The 21627-nt window shown below is 38.7% G+C and overlaps 1 protein-coding gene across 4 annotated transcripts in view; it reads right to left on the reverse strand.

Moving 5' to 3' along the window:
* Positions 1-21627, reverse strand: part of LOC145784646 (semaphorin-3C-like) — a 110247-nt gene that overhangs the window by 6339 nt on the left and 82281 nt on the right. Inside the window, exons 10-19 of one of the 4 annotated variants that reach the window (XM_082596513.1) lie at positions 18580-18745; positions 17878-18067; positions 15781-15860; positions 15515-15553; positions 7491-7660; positions 6579-6756; positions 5669-5771; positions 2302-2580; positions 1682-1812; positions 1322-1491 (exon numbers count right to left, since the gene is read on the reverse strand). In XM_082596513.1, coding sequence (XP_082452639.1) covers positions 1471-1491; positions 1682-1812; positions 2302-2580; positions 5669-5771; positions 6579-6756; positions 7491-7660; positions 15515-15553; positions 15781-15860; positions 17878-18067; positions 18580-18745 — 1357 coding nt within the window. In that variant the 3' untranslated portion in view covers positions 1322-1470. Of the gene's footprint in view, positions 1-1266; positions 1492-1681; positions 1819-2301; positions 2581-5668; positions 5772-6578; positions 6757-7490; positions 7661-15514; positions 15554-15780; positions 15861-17877; positions 18068-18579; positions 18746-21627 lie in introns of those variants that run through there. The other 3 variants (XM_082596512.1, XM_082596511.1, XM_082596514.1) reach the window with 3 other exon arrangements.

A 21627-nucleotide genomic window follows, 5' to 3' on the forward strand; every position in this document is an offset into this window, starting at 1 on the left:
ATTTTTTCTTTCTGGTCGAACGACCAAAAATTCTGCGTTTGTTTGTCGAATAGTAATATGACGTCACAAAAGTCAGATTATAAGCGTTTGGCCGCGAGTTACCGCACATGAATGATTTTTTTACCGTTTGAGTTCATCAAAGACAATCAAAATTAAATTTGATAAAGATTAGGTTGCAATGTAGAATTCCCTTTTGAACCCAAACAAGCAGCTAAGCAAAGTATGGATATCATGTATGCAACTTACCAATTGTAATATTGTAATTTGAACAAAAAATTTTAAAATTACGATTACACTACAACAAAAAGTTTCAATTACAACTATTGTAATTGATCCCATCCTTAAGAGGACTACTGAAAAGCAATTTAAAAACAAAATACCGTGTTATGCATGCCTTGTGGTAACCACATCAATTGCAGATGCATTAACAGAGTAACACAAACGCTTTCGCGGATGCGCTTAAACTTGAAACAAGGATATATATCAAGACAAAATATAACTATTTTTTTACAACGATTTGACAAGACAGGGCATGGGTGATAAGACATTCAAATTAAAACTTGTGAAACAAAACCAAATGCTTCAGTGAGAAAAGTAATCTCAAACGAAATCAAGACAAAAGAATTCCGGATGGCAACAAAATTTCGTGTCACCTCAAAAAAACGTTGGTTTTTTTGAGCGCTCATAGAGGCCTGCTAATTTGCATTCATCAAATGCTGGCATTTGCACAACAATCTAACCTCTTAGTGTAATTTATTAAGTTAAGAATCGATTTCGCTATAGTAATAGCATCTTCAGCTTATTCAAATAGAGGCTTATTCTCATAGAGGCCTACTTGGATAATTAATTCTTGAAAGGGTGCAGTGCACGCCATTCGATTGTTGACGCTCTTTGCGTTCTGAGGTTCCGTTGTTTCGAGCTCTTGACAAAACGAAATTGCTTGGACTTCAAATCAAATAAAACCAGGGCATTCTTTGCTCTTGCTGGCTCTTTTCTTTCCTCAAAAAGTTAAACTGACTGGTAAAAGCAGTAGTCGTATGCCTTTGTGGCATGAATTAGTGGTACAATACTGACGAGCCTAGCCTCATGGGTGAAACACGGTGTCTACTGTCTATCGCTGTCAATTCTTGCTACAATAGGCTGCAGAAAAATAAGCTTCACTGGAAATATATATAAAAAAAAGGAACAAAAATAAATAAAATAAAGGTGAGCTGAAGCCGAGAGAACATCCATTTGATGCTCCTTCGGTGAGTGGAAATGTCTTACTTTGGCTTAATGTTGCTTGGCGCGATGTTGCTTGACTCAATGTTGCTTGGCGCGATGTTGCTTGGCTCGATGTTGCTTGGCTCGATGTTGCTTGGCTCGATGTTGCTTGGCTCGATGTTGCTTGGCTCGATGTTGCTTCGCTCGATGTTGCTTCGCTCGATGTCGTTTTAGAAACAACGTTATTATCGCATGGTCCAGTAACCTTCACCGGCACAACTCTTGAAGCTGTTACAATAGCTTTGTCAATACATGAAAATTAAAGCATGGTCCAATACAAATGTAATTATTGAGTACTCTGGCCAGGGGGGCAAATGGCAGAGCATGGGCATTTTAACTTCTGATTCTCAGTAACCTGTTACTGCACAACGGAATAAATTGGCAAACTTTACTTGATAATGGCTAAGACACATTTTACCTCACAACTAGGCTGATACACTGAAATAGAAAACTGAGAGCTTTTTTCTTTCTGATTCCCGGTTTCTTTCTGATTCCCGATTCTGGTTTTCTGATTCTGATTCCCGGATTCTGATTTTCTGATTCTGTAACCTGTGACTGCACAACTAAATGAGTTGCCAAACTTTACTGGTTTCTACCTGAGTCTACCATTCACAAGCTGTAGAAAACAACACGTTTTCCAAAAACTTGCAAACGCTAGAGCTTGCAGAGCTACTTCACATGATCACTGGATTAAAAACATTGGTATTGGCAATTTGGCAGCTGGCTAGACTTTCGTCTTTGCAAAACAAAGACAAGATAACGTTTGTACTGGTTTAGAGGTTGAATGAGTTTGGTTGCTGGCATGGATACTTGTGCACAGAACAAAAAATATTTCCCTTTTCTTGATATCCTATTGGTGAGTTTGTCAACACAAAATTAAATTATCATTTAGTTGTATGTCATGGCAGCATTAACAATGTTGTTTGGTGAATCTTTTCTGTTGAATATATTTTTGTTTCTTTCATCACACATCTTGTAGAAGCTATAATTGCCAAAGTTCAAAATCATTAAAATTTAAACGCCTTTATCAAGACTTACCTGTAGAAACGGATAATGCACTGGCAGGGGATTTGATTCCATATTGCGACGTTGCAAACATAGAGACTGTGTAGCCTGTATTTTGTGATAAGCCGACAACACCGAAGATTTGTTCTGCTTGCGATACTTGAAACAAGACATAACTTCGCACGGCGCTGTTGGGCGAGCTGTCGTTATATACGTTGATTGTATACGTTTCTGCACCAGATACTACATCCCAAACCAGTATAAAAGAAGTTTCTTCTGTGGCATCAATCTTTACATTTGGTTTTAACAATCCTGTAAAACATTGTGGCTTTGTTTTCTTTCGTAAAAAAATACACAATTGTAACAAAATTTTCTATTACTTTATGTTTTAACATTTAGATTCCCAGACAGCAAAATCCGTCATTTTTACATTGATTCAACGTCTGCAGATTTTACTGTCTGGGTAATTGGCAACAAACAGTAAACACCGCCTTTTCACTCTAGTACGTACTCAAAGTGAACAACAAACGCATTGAAATCACTCTCAAGATAAATATGTGTCACCATCAGGGCCGTGTTGACATCTCCTCTCACCGGCCGGCGGTGCACTGCTGTTTAGGGGCTCTCTTATTTTAATGTTTTTGACAGTTTAAAAAAAAAACAGCTGCTACAGAAGCTCGATAACCAATTTAGCTTAAATCATGCAGGGCCATATTATTGCTTCCCAAACTCCCGGCTGGGGCCCACCTCCGTCAAGGGGCCCACGCATATTTGGTTTGTGTCGTGTTTTCGGCTTACATTTAAGGTGTCCGACAAATTGTTCGTAAGCAATTGTTCGTAAAGCAATTGTTCGTAAAACAATTGTTCGTAAAAGTAATTCTTCCTAAAGCATTTTTTCGTGCATGCAATTAAAATTTGATGTATACGAAGAAATGCTTTACGAAGAATTGTTCTACGGATTTCATTTTACGAAAAACAGTTTACGAACAATTGTTTTACGAACAATTGCTTTACGAACAATTGCTTACGAACAATTTGCCTACATTTAATATGCAATTTTCTTCCTTTTTTTTCAAATTCACTTGCTTTGTTCGCTCAACCACATTATCCGCCAAACCAACGATGTTGGGCATGCATAGTTTCAAGAATGGATTAAATAAATGAAAAGTTTTTGTGTTTCACAAAAACTAACAAAATAATGTAATGTTCCGAAGTAAACACTGCTCACTCAAATAGCTTAGTTAATTAACAATTAAATTGATAAATTTTAGTGTTGATAGAGATTGACTGAAAAGTGAAATGTGCCGTGAAAACACTTTAGGTGAAGTTAAAACAAGGACACTTCAGATAGATTTTTAAAGTTCTAGCCTGTCAGTTCAACGCGACATGAACATCAAGAGGACATATTTAGGGGTTAGGGTTAGAGTTTATTTTAGGGTTAAAGAAAGACCATCATCTGCTTTGAGTAAGTTACATTAGCAAAATATGCAATAAAGTTTGTTTTCCAGCCGGTTTTAAGTCAAACAAGGTTAGTGATGGATACATGAACTTTTTAATATTGTTGAACGAGCGATAATGTTTGCAAAAAAATGTTCGAGAAGTTGCTAGTATTAAGTAGCTATCGCGTATATGTGCTTCTTGTAACGTTGGGTAACAATGATGAAACTGTCCGTCGCCTAGCAGTAAATAACATACTTTAGTCTCATGTTAGTTTGCAACAGGCATTTGGACGACCATATGATCTTAAAATGCCCACATGTTTATTTGGGGCTCTAAACATAGGGATAAAAAGGGTCACTTCAGCCTGGCAGGATTTTCTAACCCTCATAATGGCACAACTTTCAAATTTAACATGGCAGAAGCAAAGTTTCCAAATACGACAAATAATCATGTTTCAGACAAATATTCAGATTGATTTGGGTGTTAGCATTTAAAAATTGAAGAAAAAAAACAACACTTGTATGGGACAAAAAATTAGAATATCAATGACCCACCTACGCGTTATGAAACACCCATGAAACACCCACCTACCCAATGAAACACCCATGCGTTAAGAAACGTTGTCTTTTACAGTTGAATTGTGTAGTAAAGTTTATAATGAGCTAGCACAAGTTGTAGTCTTTCATTACAATTACAATAGAAGTGATGGCGCTTTGAAAATGGAAAAATGCTATACACTACCCCTCCCCGCCAGTCTAAAACGAGGATGGAGGTCGAAATTCAAATAGCCCCCATAGACAAACCGTTTGAGACATTAATCTCAAACTGAGGATTGTTTTGTTTGGTATCTTAAAGTATAATACAATTTTGTAGAATACAATTTTGGTAAAGAGGTGGCTTTCTTCAACCATAGACAGATAAAACCAAGCAGCCACACGACATTTAACATTATACATTAAAGTGAACATAAACTATAAACTACAAATGTTTTTGGCCATACGCATATTACACATGTTAGCTCTTTTCAAGCAACGAAAAATAACTGATTTTACATCTACATTGAAAATAAATAACTGATCTACACAATGAATTGAAAAACGAAACGCACAAGAATGAAACGGCAAAGCAGGAGAGAAAGGCACATCACATGGTTTCCGTGAGGAAAAAGCGCATCATATGACGAATTAAGAAAATGCATAATAGGCATAATATGACACTTTACAATAAAATCTGGAAGGCACCAAATGCGAGGTATCTTCATATCGGCTATTTTCAAATGAAATGGCCCTATTTTTCGCTTTTTCAAGCTCGATGTGGAGACCCAGTAAATATCGTTTAAATTTTAAAAGTTATAATAATTTAAGAAAATTTAATGAGATAAAATAGTTTTGTATTACTGCCAAATGAAAATCTTTGAGTTTTAAAACTCATGAGAGATCTGATGCACTCTATGGTCCACTTATCTTTTAAATTTTACTTTGTTAAAACTCCAGTCCACCCCTAACTTTTTTCCAGATCCGCTGCTGCTTTGTCGGCACTTTCACTATTTTTTTTTCTTCTAAAAAATCTTAAAGTTGTTTGCTCGTTGCTGAAAAGATAAATGTGGATTTTTCCTACATTGAAAGAATTTGCACCTTAACCTAACGCCTCCTTGTTCTATTTTTTTTCGGCGAGGGATCCAAGATGGTGCTCACACGGCCCTGATCACCATGACCTAAGCAATGTAAGTAATGAAATAATTAGTTAATCATTAGAAAATAATTACCATAAATTTGTATTATCTAATTATCAGCTTAGTAAAAATTAGAGGTACTACTAAATTCAAGTATGGTAATTATTTATTATTGTAGTTTATGGATCTGCGAAGAAACGTGTCATGATATCTATTCAACAAATTAGACCATAGGACATTCTTATAGTTTGCAACAAAACAGCTAAAATAAGCGCATTTAAACCTCACCTTCTGTATAATTTGCAGTGGAAGCAATACCTCTCACAAGCCCATTTATAGCCTTCACGCTTATGACGTATTCAACTCCCGGGGGTAAGTCTACATCGAGCACCTAATGTTAAAACATGAAGAACAACATTGTCATCTTCCTGTTGAAAGTATTCCGTTCAGTTTTGCTTCTGACATGGCCACCTGGAGATGCGGCCTGATTTGTCACATTTTGATTACAGCTACTGCTAGTGTTTGACTGACATTTTCTGAATTTTTTTTTAGTTTTTCTGTCTCCTAATGATATAAAAGCCTTTTGTTGCCTTGGGAAGCAGTAGCAAATGAGAAAAAGTTGAAAAACGCTGAATCAGACTGTTATTGAAAAATTACCAGTCTGACTAAAATCTTCAAAATCACATTTTGCTTGTTTTTCAACATCTGAGAATGTTAAAACCTATTGTGTCATCTGGGGAAAACAGTAATGAAAGCGTAAAAGTATAATTTTTAGAAAAAAAATCATTTAAACATTCGCCAAAAGTTAGAAAAATCTGAAAATTTCTGCATAATGTGACAAATCAGGCCGTCTCTTTAGATAGCCATGCTTCTGATCATTATGAATATCGCAATGCATACCGAAACACAGTAGGCTAATAACTTGACAAAAGGTTCTGTAGAAGCGATAAAATGAAAAAGTTAAGACTATAGGACAGGTCATCAAAGTAATAAGATGGCAAACAAGTAGAAAAGTGAACATGCTGCAATTGTACCTCAAATCTATCTTTTCAGGTTTCTCACATCCATATCAATTTTTAGAAAATTAAGTCAGTGAGTTCAATCAACTCTTGGCTTGGCAATGGCCTATTATGACCTATTATTATTACGTTACAATAAAAATTGTAAAAATACAATACGTAAGTCTAAGCCTGATTACTTGAGGTGTGGTTGATTTTCGTCGCATCACAACTGCGTCATCTGCTTTCCTTATGACCTCAAACATGTATGACGTAATCTGGGCACCGCTTGGCGGGGATGGCACTGTTATCGAGAGGCTTGGGGAAGTCCCAGAAGTAGTTACATTTCCAGGGTGAGGTGGTGCTGAAGGACAAGTACTGAAACAAAGTGTAAAGTACACTTTAGGAACAAAAAGCCATACTAATCATTACTGATGATAAAAGTTTGATTCAGGCCAACGAAAATGCATTACCGAAGAGAGAGCTGCATAAGGCATAGTCACGGTACGAGTTGAACCAACGACCTCAAAGCCATTAGCGAAACGCCTTCATGCCTTTGGTAACCGCAGCACAACTAATGTAGTAGCTCAAACATGTAACCAAAGAGCAAACATGTAACCAAGGCTGAAGAGTTCAGTCTTGTTTTTCGCAATTTACCTCAGAAACTACTAAACTGTGGAGTACTTCTAAACAATCTAAAGGAATCAAAAAGCACAGTTGTGAAATCAGAGCAGGAAAATATTTTAGAATGGGAATCTTTTCTTAAAAAATCTGAGTCTGAGTCGTGCGTTTTAGGCCAGACAACACAGTTCAGATAAAGTGAGGCTTTGACATATTTTTTTCTGGTTGAACAACTTTCCGAAACAACATACAGTACAAAGCTGTTTTAATTAGTCAATACATTTGGTATAAGATTAAAGATTCTTAACTTTTGAAAAAAAATAATCTCTGTTCTGTCGACCCAGCAAAAGTTGAAGTCAATTGCATCTTATTACTTGATATTCACATTAGGTTACATTGCTATTGACAGCAAAGTGTTACACCGCTTCAAATGCACTCATTTGACACGAAAGGACGTACAAAAACACCCTAACATATGCAATAACACTTACACTTTGATCAAAACTTCGCTTGGATCCGGGCTGCACAGGAGAGTTTGATTATTTGAAACAAAAATCCAATTACAGTATGGATCCGCCTCACAAGCGGTACAACTGGAATGGATAGAACAGTCTGAAGGTGAATGTTGAATAAGTTGAGATTGAGTGAGAATGAATAAGTCCTGAAAAAAAGATAAAGTCACAACTCACGTTTACCTTGACAAGTACGGTAACTGGAGTCAGTAAAGGATCTAGAAAAAACTTTGAGTGCACCACTGTTTTAAAGAAGCAAAAATTCTAAGAAAAAATAGACATTGTAATTTGTGAGGCTCAAATATAACGAAAAAAGTAAAGGAATTGTTGCAGAGGAATTATTCCATCCATCAAATTGAAATTGATCTCGACCTAAAAACATTTAATTTGAAAAGTTTTATTTGAAAAAAAAGTGAGTGTTGGTTTAAAGGTACCACTGGTTCAAAGATCCCACACCTTCCCTACTAAGCACTTGGCACTTACAAAAGTAGGGTGACCAGTTCCTTTCTCTCGGTTACCTTTTCATCAGCAATTTATCATTACATCAATTATGCCCACCCAATTTATTACACCCTAGGTAGGTGGAGGTGAGCGTTGTTTTCAACAATCAGCTTAATCCGGGAGTCGAGCCAGATTTTGCATTATTGGAAAGCGAGCGCATCCGTTGCGTCATCACCACCCCAATCCCGGCTGCTTATTTGTAATCTTCAGATCGCTGCAGCAGATGAGATTTATTAACCAATCAGAAGACAAGATTTAAATCAACTGATTGTAGTTATGTGATTCATGCACGTGATATTATGTTCTTCTCACGTGCATAGTGATATTGTGTTCACTGACTTATTGCCGTTTATTGTTTAATGCCATTAGCCAATTCGAGTGCTTTCTTCAATCCATTTGTGTCTTCATTAATGCCCAGTTGGGAGCAGCTGACTAGACTGTAGCATGTACCATGTTTTTAACTAACAAATTTATATTTTAACATTTAACCGAAACTTATCAGAATTGCAAAATGTATTTCAACGCTGCAAATTCAAAACCTAAAGTTCCCACAGGACATAGGCCACGCTTCCTGTTAACAAACGCCACTCACACAGAATCTAGCTCAACACATCTGTATTTCTAATGCGACATAACTATGTAACCTGTATTGCTTTTCCCTTGATTCTTAGGATAGTTATTATTGATGAAAAGGCTCTACCGGTATATTATGAAATAAGCAAGAAATTGAAAAAGGCACACACTCAGAAATAGACTTGCAAAGCGAACGGACTGAACAACGGCAGAACGAGAAGGTTCAATTCACGACTGGTGAATGTCGCTCTTCTGACACCGGTTGATAAAAGGAAATTGGCTAGACATAATTTTCAATTCCCAAACTTGTAATTTTATTTATAACAAAATATTTAATATTGCAATTTTTATTTATAACAAATATATCTAATGTTCCATTTAACTTGTGTAATTTTTGTAGGAAATCATACCCCTAGACTAGACAGAAGCCTAAATTCCCCGTTTTGTAGCTAGAGTCTCAGAGTCTCTCAAAAACCAAAAGTCTACAGTAAAATAGATAGCCAATAGATAAGTAAAACCCTACACTGGGGACTTAGAATAAGCAAAAACCCTACATTGGGGGCTCATCCAAACAAAAAATTATCAGATAGTCAGAGCAGATCAGCTCCGCTTATAAAACATCAAATTGATTGCGTACTTTTATGTAACAATTTGGACGACTGTTAAAATATAATAATTCGTGATAATGTTTCACTGTCTTGTAGTTTTATTATCCTGTAATGTTTAATTTCAATTTCGTTATAGGCCTACAATATTATATGAACACCTTCTGATAACTAAAAATTATAATTCGAGTAATAATTGTGTGGAAATAATTAATGGAGTCAGATAGCCAAATTAGTTAGAATATCCGTTAGACAGACAGAATTTCATTACACAGCTAACTAACATTTTAAATCACCGCTTACAACCATCCTTACATATATAATAAATTAACATTCTCACATCTATAAAAAATGTTACCACATTGGTGATCTCGCACGTAAGTAGGTTTAAGCAAAAGGTAAGTTTAACAAGATTTAGCAAGCAAAATATGAAGAATCTGGTAAGTACGCTATGCTACAATGTTTTATTTCTAAGGTAAAAAAGCACGTACTGATAAATATATTTTAAAATAATGTAACTTGATAATATTTCACACGTTGGTTCGCCAATAGATTTTGTGTAGCCTACTGTACTTTTTAAGCGCAACGCCAGCAATTTATTGCTTGTCAAACATAACTGATTTTGTTGTTTGGTCATGGGAAGTAGGCTAATAAAGCGAATTGTTCAGCGGTAGACCGCTTATTTTAGCCGCCAATGTCCAAAATTTTATTTACATATACCGAAGCGCCATTTGCCACTTTTAATATTTTTAAATGTTCACATTAGAATAATTAGATCCACTAATTAGTAATGGCCAACAAGTTGCCTTTTCAGGGAAACATAACTATGTAATTTTTTGTTGAAAAATCGCAGTGTCAAATGTAACTTGAATTTTTAGCTCATTCTAATATTCCTTTTATTTTGCCTTAACCTACGTGCAGCTAGCATAGGTTAACAGATTGCAGGACACCCCGTCCCAATCTTATTTTATACAGACGTGCAGACACCGCTCTGCAAAGCGTTGTGGTTTCGCTCCCAAGCAACCACTCGTGATGTTTGTGCGTCATGGGGAAATCATGCGAAGCCGCCTGCGCCATAGAGGTTGCGATCGTTCTCCCCATTTTTTTATAATTATTAGGAGCTAACATGATTTGAGAAACTTTGTTTAGCTATTTTGGCGGCTGTTTTCTTTTGTTTGGAATTGCAGTATATGCAGTTATTCAACCTGAATATGGAACTTTGTGTGTAAGCTTAGTTGGCATTTGGCCATGTACCGTAATTCTTTTATCTCTTGATAAGGCAGAAGCACTGCCACATCCTGAAATCACTAAAACAGTACCATTCATCACATGTCGTTCAAACATTGATTAACCACTAAAAAACATACTAGCCGCTTTAGGCCTAACGATTTTATCTTGGTATGTTCTATTGAACCATTACTGTTTCCTGTTACATACACCCTATTAATCGTAAGCTTAACCTACGCCATGACACTGTCATGTTACGTAGTATTCCCATTTATCCTGTTATTATTTACCGCTTTTACATATCGTACTTCAAGCTACGCCATGTCTCACTGACATTGTTCATTCACTGATATATCGCATCACCACCTGTTTTCACTGCATTTTATTACAATATAAGGTGCTCACCATTTCACCTAGCCTACGTTAACTAAGCTATTCCTTCTCAACGATTTCGCTCATTCACTGACATTGTATCCCCTGTATTGTATCACATTGTACATACTTACACTCTTACTTACATTCTACCGATTTTTCCTGCCTGTTCTCACACTTGAACAGCTTCTAGAACCTCATAAGCTGGCATCTGCTGCGATGATTAAATCATGTCGCCTAGTGGTTTCAACAATTTTATGCTATATTTTTTGTTATTGTGTTATACTACCATGTACGTACTTTACTAATTATACCGTAATTATGTATCTTGCGGATGCTACTCTGTATCGAATTTTGCAGATGCGCCACCTCACCGCATGGTTGCTGCTAGATGAGATGTGAACCTTGAGAGACTACAGCACTACGACGGATGACACGACAGAGTTCTCTATCGCCACCACACGGTGACTCTCATCAACTTACCTCCACGTGAGATGCCTCTATTCGAGATGTCTTTAATTAAAGAAGCTCTACGGAGTTGACGTCAACTCGGCTAACCTCATTGCCGCCTAAATGCACCAAAGCTGCATCGTTACCTTTCAGCATGGCCATCCCCATGTCCGCTGCTATACTGCGATACCGTGTACAGTAGTTGCATTGTTACGCACTCAAGCCTTCTTCACACAAGAAGCACTCTACTTCAACAACATCGCCGCAGCATTCAGCTGCTCTAAGACGTCTGCTTTACAACTTGCGAATTTACAAGCTGGCCTCATGTCGTGCCCATCATCCGTCAACAGACATAAAACTGAACTGCTCATCAGCACTGCTGTCAAAGTCTCGAACTAAACATTGCTTAAACTCAATAGCATAGCTTGTCCTCAAAGACATTACTCTCATAAACGCCATCTTCGTCTAGCACAACCTTCTAACTCACCGCTATTCTATTATTATTATGGTTGCTTCTATGAGTGTCAAGCCTATCTCCCCGGACGCGGGGCATGAACAATCAAGGACACTCACCTGCCTATATAGCCTACAATATTTGTGTATTTTTTTTAAAACTATTTGTAATGCTTACTCAAGAATGATGCAGCAACGTTGCAACTGCCGTAACATAGTTCCTCCTGAGCATGAGGTGAAACTGCATCTCTCCTGGACAAGAGGTAAAACTGTACCCATCCCATTGTTACCCCTGCCACTGCAATTTGTGTATATCGTAGCCTACTAAGCCAAAATGGCTCTCAGGGAACTTAAGACATCGCCTTATCTCTTATGATAAACGACTGTTACCTCGACTACAACATCTACATTTATGACCTTCCAAATACTTCCTCTAACAAATACGCATACGCAGATGACCTGGCTATTCTTTATTCACACCGCAAATGGGAAACAGTGCAGAACACCTTGACTAAGGATATGGACATTCTATCTTCCTATCTGCACCAATGGCGCCTCAAGTTGAGTGAAGCGAAGACGGTGACTTCTGTCTTCCACCTATGTAATAGAGACTCAAACAGGAAAATTAACATCCAAAATAACGGCCGAACACTTCCTTTCGAAGCCACACCCACATACCTTGGAGTTCGACTTGATCGGTCCCTTACAGGGCCTTACATACCACAAACACCTAGAACACTTACACAGAAAAGTGACAGCTCGTACTGCTCTCATGAAACGCCTTGCTGGTACAAAGTGGGGTGCTAGCCCCTCAGTGCTGAGAACAAGTGGTTTAGCCTTAGTCTACGCCCCTGCTGAGTGCTGAATACTGTGCTTCTACTTGGTGCAGAAGTGCCCATACTGACCTTGTCGATGTACCAATCAACAACTGCCTGCGAACTGTCACAGGTTGCCTCCGCCCAACTCCAACTGACTGTTTGCCTGTCCTTGCAAACATTGAGCCTGCTGCACCACGGCGCCAACGTGCTGTTCTTTCCCTGAGCCGTAAAGCCCTAAACCCTGGCCATCCGCTACACACAACCACGCTGAGATATCCACCAAAGCAGCGCCTAAAATCAAGAAAGCCATTTGTACGCGCTGCACAAGTCCTTCTGGCAGCCTCTGGTGGAAGCATTAGCAAACAGTGGTGCCACGCGGTGTGGTGTGAACAATGGGCAAGCAGCACGTCTTCACTTCGCCAAGTATTCAGATCCCCGTCCGAAAACCAGCTGGGACATGGCCTCTCTAGACTTGCCTCATCAAGGCGTAACCGTTTGCTCACTGGTGTTGGACGCTATGGTGCAGACATGTTGCGTTGGGGCTTGGCAGAGAGTGCTGCTTGTGAGTGTGGCGAAATGCAGACGGCAGTCCACATTATCAAGGATTGCCGGCTATATAGATCACCCCATGGTATGGAAGGCCTAATTTCCATCGATGACGACACCAGGCAGTGGCTAACCAACGGATGCCCTGACATATAGCGACAATACGAGAGAAAAAGAAGAATCCCACGAAAGGAGGGGGGTCATGTGTCTTCCCCTAGCAATTGTTAGCCTACAATTGTCAATTTTTTTTGTAAAATATCTTATAACCACACACCTGGGAAATAAAGTTATTTTTCTCTCTCTCTCATTGGTTGATTGGCGTTTATTTTGTAGCAAGTATAAATACCAGAGGTGGGCAGTAGCGCGCTACTTTTTAGTTGGAGTAGCAGCTGCATTAGCATTTTTTTCAAAGTAGCGGTAGCGGGAGAGACGCTACTTTTTTTCAGTTGCACTCCCGCTACCCGCTACTTTTTAATTTCAAGTGAAAAAAAGACTCGTTTTTTTTTGGTAACGCTGGCGTGGTCAAGCAGCTATGTTATATAGCTTATAGCCTATATAATCGGTTTGGTTGCAAAGTTTCGGTCTTTTGGGAATCTCGTTTTCTGGTGTGGAGCTACGGTCCTGCGATCAAGGTATGAAATCGATAATTGGCGACATCCCATGAAACGTCGGTGCAGAAGGAAACAGCAATTGTGGATGCCTTTTTTTCGGACGGAGAAAGTCCTTGAGCTTTTCGAATATTGAGTTAAAACATCTGTTCATTAAATACAACACCCCCATTCCTTCCAGTGCTGCGGTGGAGAGACTTTTCTCTGTTGGAAAAGATGTGCTTTATTGCTTAAGCCAAAGTGGGCAGGACTTAGTGACTCTCATTTTGAAATGCTCGTGTTTTTGAAAGATGCGTAATAATAAACTTCCCTTAGAATGTGTTTGTATTCTATAACGATGTTAAAATGACAGTGTAAGTAAACGAATGATAACATTCGTTTTCAAGGTCATTTTCGCATCACTTGGAAATTGAAGAGTGTTTCCTAGTGTCATTTTGGACAAAAGTAGCGGAAGAAGTAGCGGTAGCGGCTCTACTTTGGTCCGAGTAGCGGTAGCGGGTGCCCACCTCTGATAAGGCCGCAGTGCCATACAGTGTGTTGTAGGCTCGACATCGTCGGTCAAGAATGTGACCTAATCTCAAGTGGATTTTCCGTGCCGAAACCCAGCTTGGAAGGAGCGGGTCAATGATGGAATTGACGTAAGCATATATCAGCTTTTCCAGGAGTTTGAAGGGAACACAGGTGAGAGATATTAGACGATTACCGTGGGTCCCCTGGTGGCTTGTGAGGCTTAGGGATCGCAACTACTAAAGCTCTTCTTCAGATTTTTGGGATTGTCAGATGGTGCAAGCAGGAAAAAAGGAATCTACGTAACCAGGATGAGGGCAGGGCCAGCATGGAGCATAAGCTCAGGGCAAATCTTAAGTAATCTCAAGTAATCTGGTGGCGGCAATGCTAGTAGAAGTACCAGGTGTGGCGTTTAGGTAGGAGCGATAGAGTCTCACACCTAAAGTCCCAGCATGATGTATAGCTGGTTTAACGGCAACGAGGCACTGTGGCCTTTGCCACAGTTAATATGGCATTGCAGAAGTCCTGGTATGCCTCATTTACGTTAGACGTTTCAGGTAATGGCAACTTTGCAGTACACTCGTTGGTCAAAGAGGCTGTACTGATTCCAATCGACTTTATTGAAGTTCCACGAGCTTTGGGGCGATGAGGGATAAACTGGCTGGTTCCTTTGGAGTTATATGGGATGGCAAGATCGTCTGTATAGGCCTAGTCAGTCAGCAATTCTCCGTTGCTGCTTGGGTTGTTGTAGCCCCAGTTGATGTACTGGCAGTTAAAATCGCCAGCGTAGAAACTGGGGGAAGAACATTAGAAGGTTGGAAAGGATGATGGCAACATTCGCGAATGTGAGGGCTTGTAGATATATAGACGATGTTGCAGTTTGAGATAGGCCCAGTCAGTCAGCAATTCTCTGTCGCTGCTTGAGTTGTTATAGCCCCAGTTGGTGTGCTGGCAGTTGAAATCGCCAGCGTAGAGAGTGGGAGGAGGACATTAGAAGGTTGGAAAGAATGATGGCAACAATTGCGAATGTGAGGGCTTGTAGCCTTCTACATAGCCTTCGACGATGTGTAGCCTTCTACGTTGAGCTGCAGAATGGTGGGGCGTCTGGACTTGTCTATTGCCCCTGCAGCTGTGCCGTCCGGGTGGAGGCTTATTGTAGACAAGTTTCGTTTCTCACCTGCTTGGATGCAGAGTTACTCACAGGATGGGGCACGAGGAAACATTTGTCGTCCATCCCACAATCGAAAAAATGATAGTTTCTTATCAAAAATAGTTTTCTAATCTCACCTAGTCTAATCAATGATCCAAATGAAAACTAGTCAGATTTAAAATCAGTAACATACCTGTTCATGAAATGACAAAGATAAAATGTCTTCAGTTATCTGCAATACAAAAATATGATGTTACAGTGCTCACAACAAATGCAGAATATTTGCATGGATGAATAATGGGAAAATGCTATCGAAGCAATTTGAAGGCCATACCTTAAAATAACAAATCAGTATAAGCTATGTCTTTTTTTTGCTATTCTAATTCTGATGATGGTCAACTTAATTAATAAAATGCTTTTAATGTGAAATAGAAACAATCCATCAACTTTTCAACTTACATCAAGTTGTATTTCGTAAAGCTTCACTTCTTTGGAAGTGGTCGACCCATCAACCCGAATTTTCTGTAATAATCCTTTTTCTGGAAAATTAAAAATATAACTGTTAAAAAAATTTAAACCAATCCTACCGTTAACTTTGAAATGAAAAGTATTCTTTCAAAAGATTTGATTTTGATTGATTGAATCTTTATCTTCGAACTAGGAAAGCTTCTTGCAAACCTTAATCCTTGTAGTTTCACATACGGTACCGTACTTGTAAAATGTAGAGGTTTTAATCACTGACACAGGCCGGTCACCGAGATTGACAGAATGGAGTTTCCGACTGTTGAAGTCTTGTTGCCGGGGAATTATTCCATCCATTAGATGAAGCTGAATGGAGACTGGAGAGCAGTCCTCAACATGCGTTGCTCAAGCGCATACCCCGAGAGTCGAACCAATGCCGGTTGATCTTGAAGCTTCTTTGTTTCAAAAGTCACGCGCTAACCAACTGAGCTATCGGGGCAGAAGAAAAGGATTTCAGTCAATAATTTAGTTCTTTGGAAGACTGTAGACCAGGGGTTCTTAAACTTTTTGAGCCGCGCCCCCCTTTGACGTGCCATCCAAACTTGCGCCCCACCAAACTACAAAATTAGCAAACATTAAAGTGTAATGACTACAGGAATTTATATTTAGGTTTCATCAATGTGAGGGATGTAATTGTTTTTCGGAAACCAAAAGTTTAATTTGAGGCTTTGTAGCTGATAATGCACACCTCAGATCGGCTTCACAATCAATAAGTTTGTTTCGATGTTTTGTTTTTATGTTCAAAAGTGTAGAAAAGCCACTTTCGCACAGATAAGTGGACGAAAACGGAAGAAGTGTGCGTATCGCCACGCTACCCATTCCCTTGTATATGTGCAAATATTGTATATGTGCGGTTTCTTCTGTTGAGCAATCATGTGAGCGATTTCGAAAGAGGCTTCTAGTACTTCCGCAGATGACGATTTGCGAAAGCACTCGCTACTCGCAGTTTTTATTTTTTTAAATGAGTCTTTCTTGCTTTGAAAAAAAGCCAAAGGTTTATCTTTATGACCAGGGTGTTTTGTCTCAAGGTGACGCTTCAAACGACATGGTCGCAATGTATCATTGCTCAGATTTTCAAAACACATTACACATTGTGGTACGACTTCACCATTCGCTGTGGCATCTATAAAGCCATACTTCAGATACTGTTTATCATATTTTCTCTTTTTTCCATTCATTTTTATGTCTATATATTTCGAGTACTTACTAAAATAAAATTAAATATTTAAATCAATGCTACAATTAGCAAAATCGAAAGGTTAATTATAGGCTACTTCGATGATACCGTTACCTTATACCAGGGCTTCTCAAACTTTTTTGTTCTGTGGCCCCATTTGGAAAAATATATTTTGCGACCCCATTATGGGGACATCCACGTTAATATCCCTTTTTAATTTGGAGGCTTTCAGGTTTTCCGTAGATAAACTTTTATTACAATGTATGTCTTTATCGGTTTTTAAAAATTAAGCGCGACCGAAGATAAACAACTGACGCCTTTTAAGAAAAACAAATGGAAAATTTCATTCGGAATTTTAACAACCAACTGTGACTCACTATCATGAAGTAAATTTTCGGTTTCACTATCAATTAAACAATTTTTGAAAAACATTCTTACGGTACACACTACACAAACACGGAAAGTTCTTCTAGGGATTGGTTCAGAGCCTCGAAACAATGTTAAGCATTTGAAAATATAATTTTTGCTCGGACCATGAACAGGCTAAAACCACCACAGGGATTCGTCTTTTAGATAGAAATTGACTTCCGCACCACCACAAAGACCTACAAATTCTAGGTGCAAATGTAAAAACGACGAAAATTTTGCAATAAGGCAGACACATTTCGCGTTTAGTTGCTTCTACCTTTTTCTCGACCTTTGCTATCTATTGACGTGTATTGTTTTTGATAGGATGGTAAGAAATAAAATACAACTGAACTGAACACATGCAAATTTAGCTGTCAATGCCAATACAAAATAAAAGCTGAAAGGAAGTATTTAACTATTCATTCAAATATTCTAAACTACAAGCTTACCTGAAGCCATATACATAATATGATAAGGGCCAATTTCAGTAGCAACAACAAACCGATAAACATTGCTTATTGTCACATAGGAAGGTTCATTGTTGAGTGGAGGGATACCTTTTCGAAGTAAAACTGTTTGGTCGATAAGGTATTTATATATAGCTTCCATAGGAGTTGTTGACACCCCTTTGGGGGGACACTGCAAAAATGTTTAAAAAATAAATCTTTAACAGTCAGAAATACACTACCTAATATTATTGCTGATCAATGAATCTCTGTCGTTTCACTTGATGCAAGAAAGTAAGAATAAACTCATGAGCACGTAATCCAATCGAAAACCAACAGTGTGGAATTAATGGAGACATACGAAAAACAAATTACATTGAGGCAAACGCAACTCAGTACAAACGATTGCCTTCGATTGCTGCACATTTCTTCTTGTTTCGTCAGATAGCTAGTTATCGTACGTTTAAGAAGTTGACAATTATTGCATTTCTCGCTTATATTTACAGATTCCTGATGAGTGCATAGGTTAAGCAGAAAATGCTACACAATTAAAATTATTTGTAAATATGTAAAATATATTCTTCTAATGCTCATTGCTCAAACCTGTTGTATTGTTGTGGTACCCTTGCCTGCCAGGACAAAAAATTGAACTCTCTCCCAAAACTATAAATAGGTATAACCTACTTAAAGTGACACAACGCTTACTTGGCCAGGACGATAGGAAGTTGAATAATTCAATGGTTCCTCAAAGGTCGGAGGCTTTGGCACATAGTAAACTGCATTTCCGTCATCAAACGCAGAGCCATTGAAATATCTTTCAATGGTATCAAGATTGTATGCACAGATGGCACTGGCTGGAATCTTCCAACTCCTGTAACAGTGAAGCATTGAGCCATGATTGAGCAATTTTACAAATAGGTCCAATGGTTTATAGGAGAAAAAATAATATTGCTTTTACAACAAATACATTAAGAGTGGCAATTAGATCCTATATAATAACAATGGTCCACAAATTTTGTTTAAAAGACAAACTAAGAATCATTTCTAAGTTAATCTGGTGCGTTGTGCTCGAATCTGCAGTCAGAATTTGGATATCACGTCAGGATTTCATGATAATTTACTTTTTGTTCTTTTTTCAGTAGGTACCGTACAGTATAATCCCGGGATTGCAGCTTGAATGTGAGCGGCTTGTGCAAACTTAGTAGTTAACTGGTTATATATGCCTTGTAAATACACTACAGCGCAGGCCTACCTAATAGTTGTAGTATGATTTACGTAATTAATACAAGCCTAAATTAGCAAAGCTGGAGAGACTGATAAGGCATTCATCATTATCTATTCTGGCGTACTCGGACGCAAAAATTTTTTTCCCACGAAATTTCTGACTCATTTACATATTTTGGTAAAAGTTTGTATTAAAACCGTGTGAACAGTGAATGCAACATTTTCTCGTTGGCACGGTTGGTTCAGTGGTTTCATCCTCTGCCTAGTGATCGTGAGAACGAGGCTTCGACGCCCGTCGAAGTCAAACTTTTTTTTTTCAAATTAATTTTTGCGGTGCACAAGAGCTTTTCAAAAAAAGTAGGGTTAGGGAAAGCTTATATTTTATTATCATTGCAGAATTTCATTGGCAAATAGTTATTTCACAATCTGAATCAACCAATCTCTCAAAACACTTTCGGAAAATCTTACTTTTAGAGTGACTAGAATCAATGAGACAGAAATCTCGTAGGAAAAAAATTTCGCTACCCGGACACCATCAACTTGATTTCTCCAAACATCCCTGCCCTCACCAAATTTGATAGTTTGTGTTTCTGTATCAATTCAGTATTTTTACTAAAACGCATGTAGAATCAGCAGAGCCCTATTTATGGCATATGCATTTCACTCTACTGGTGTAGAGCAGGGGTCGGCAAACTTTCTGTACTACTGGGCCAAACCTACAAATTTCCGGTAACGTGCGGGCCGCATAAATTTCAACCTATGAACAATCGCCACATTATCCTTAAAATCATGGCGCACCTGCAACTAGGGGTGTTCAATTTCGATTTTCGAATCGATTTCGATTAAGGTGATATTCGAAATTCGTTTTTCGTATCAGACATATTCGAAATTATAGCCGCCCTATCGGCTGAACGCGGTTGAAAGTAACGCAAGTGGCGCGAAATCTGTTATTTCGCATTTTGCAAGCGAAAAAAGACTTCGACGCATGCGCATCGTCGATCACGTGACTATCACACGCTTTCGCAGGTCCTACGGCCAGTCCTGCACCAGGGATGCCAGGTTGGCATTTTCAATGCCAAATTTCTCTCAAGAATGAAGATAGCTAGGTTGTGCAATAGCAGAAAGTGTAGGCTGAGCTTTGTCGCAGTTTTATCCATTTTTTACCGAATCCATAGGCGCCTAAGCCGTGGGGGCAGGGCCGTAGCCAGACCGCAGAGCAAGGGGGGGGCAACTTTTTTAGGGTGGGCCGAAAAAATTTAAATGGGCAAAATCATCATCATTGTAGCTGTTGCCCGAGAATGTTGAGATTTTGCCAAGGGGGGGCAACATTTTTTTCAGGGGGGAGGCCCCCCCTTGACCTCTGGCTGGCTACGGGCCTGCGCATATTTCTGTGTGGGGGCAAATTTTTATGCTGTATTGATACATAAAACAATAGATGAACTAGCGATAGGCAGCAGGAAAACACTTTTTGAATGCAAACCGCAACAGCTTCGCGATAAATAATTCCGAGAACGAGTTGCGATGCTACAATCCAACACCAGACAACAAAATCTGTCATTTTTACATTGATTTAATGTCTGCAGACGTTGAATCAATGTAAAAATGACTGATTTTGCTTCCTGGGACATAGCAAAAATTTACCACTTTGTGTCGATTCAATGTCATCAGATGTTGAATGCACCCAAAAACAACATAATTTGCTTACGTAGACGGAGCGTGCGTTTAGCTATGCGATTGCAAACATACTCGATGTCGCTTTCGAGTCGAAACCTCTGCACTCTGCAGTGAAATGTCGCGGCAGTGAATCGCTCGCTGTGAAAATGAACTTGAAGTGTTTGGGATCCCAGCGACCTCGGCTCCAGCAGAGCGATCGTTTTCAAAAGCTAGCCTGACCGTCACGAAGCTGAGATCTCGACTGACGGGTGACCATGTCGATCAGATTGTGTTCATAAACACCAACATGGGCCTGGAGCTGTAGACGTTATTTTGTGTTCTTTTTTCGCAAATTTTCATGGCTTTTTTTCGCGTTTTCTAGTGAATTTTCATGTCGTTTCTTTCAATAAAATCACATTTTGCAGTTTGGTGAATAGTTGTGATATTCGAAATCGAAATTCGGAAATCGAAAAGAAATTGAATTTCGAATATTGAAATAATCGAAATTGAACACCCCTACCTGCAACTCCTATTCTTGTGTCTTTTGCACAATGAGACGTGTTTGTTGCCGTTTCATATTTATTATCAAACACGTATTAAAACGCAATGCATTGTTTTTATTTACTTATCATTTATCAATGTGAAGGATGATGTTGTTTCTGTGCCGTGGCCAAGGTGTTTAAATCAACTGGCAACTTTGTTGATGATATTTGCAATACGTCATTCAAATCACGATCTGACGGGCGAGTTGCGTATTTTATTTTTGAAAAAAGCTGCTCACCGCAAAATGTGCTTCCAAACATGCACATTACACGTTTTGCATTGTCATACAGACGAGGATAGGTGGATTTCTGGACATATTCTTTATAAAAGTTG

This window comes from Aplidium turbinatum, chromosome 15, assembly GCF_918807975.1.
Source record: "Aplidium turbinatum chromosome 15, kaAplTurb1.1, whole genome shotgun sequence".
NCBI lineage: Eukaryota > Metazoa > Chordata > Ascidiacea > Aplousobranchia > Polyclinidae > Aplidium > Aplidium turbinatum.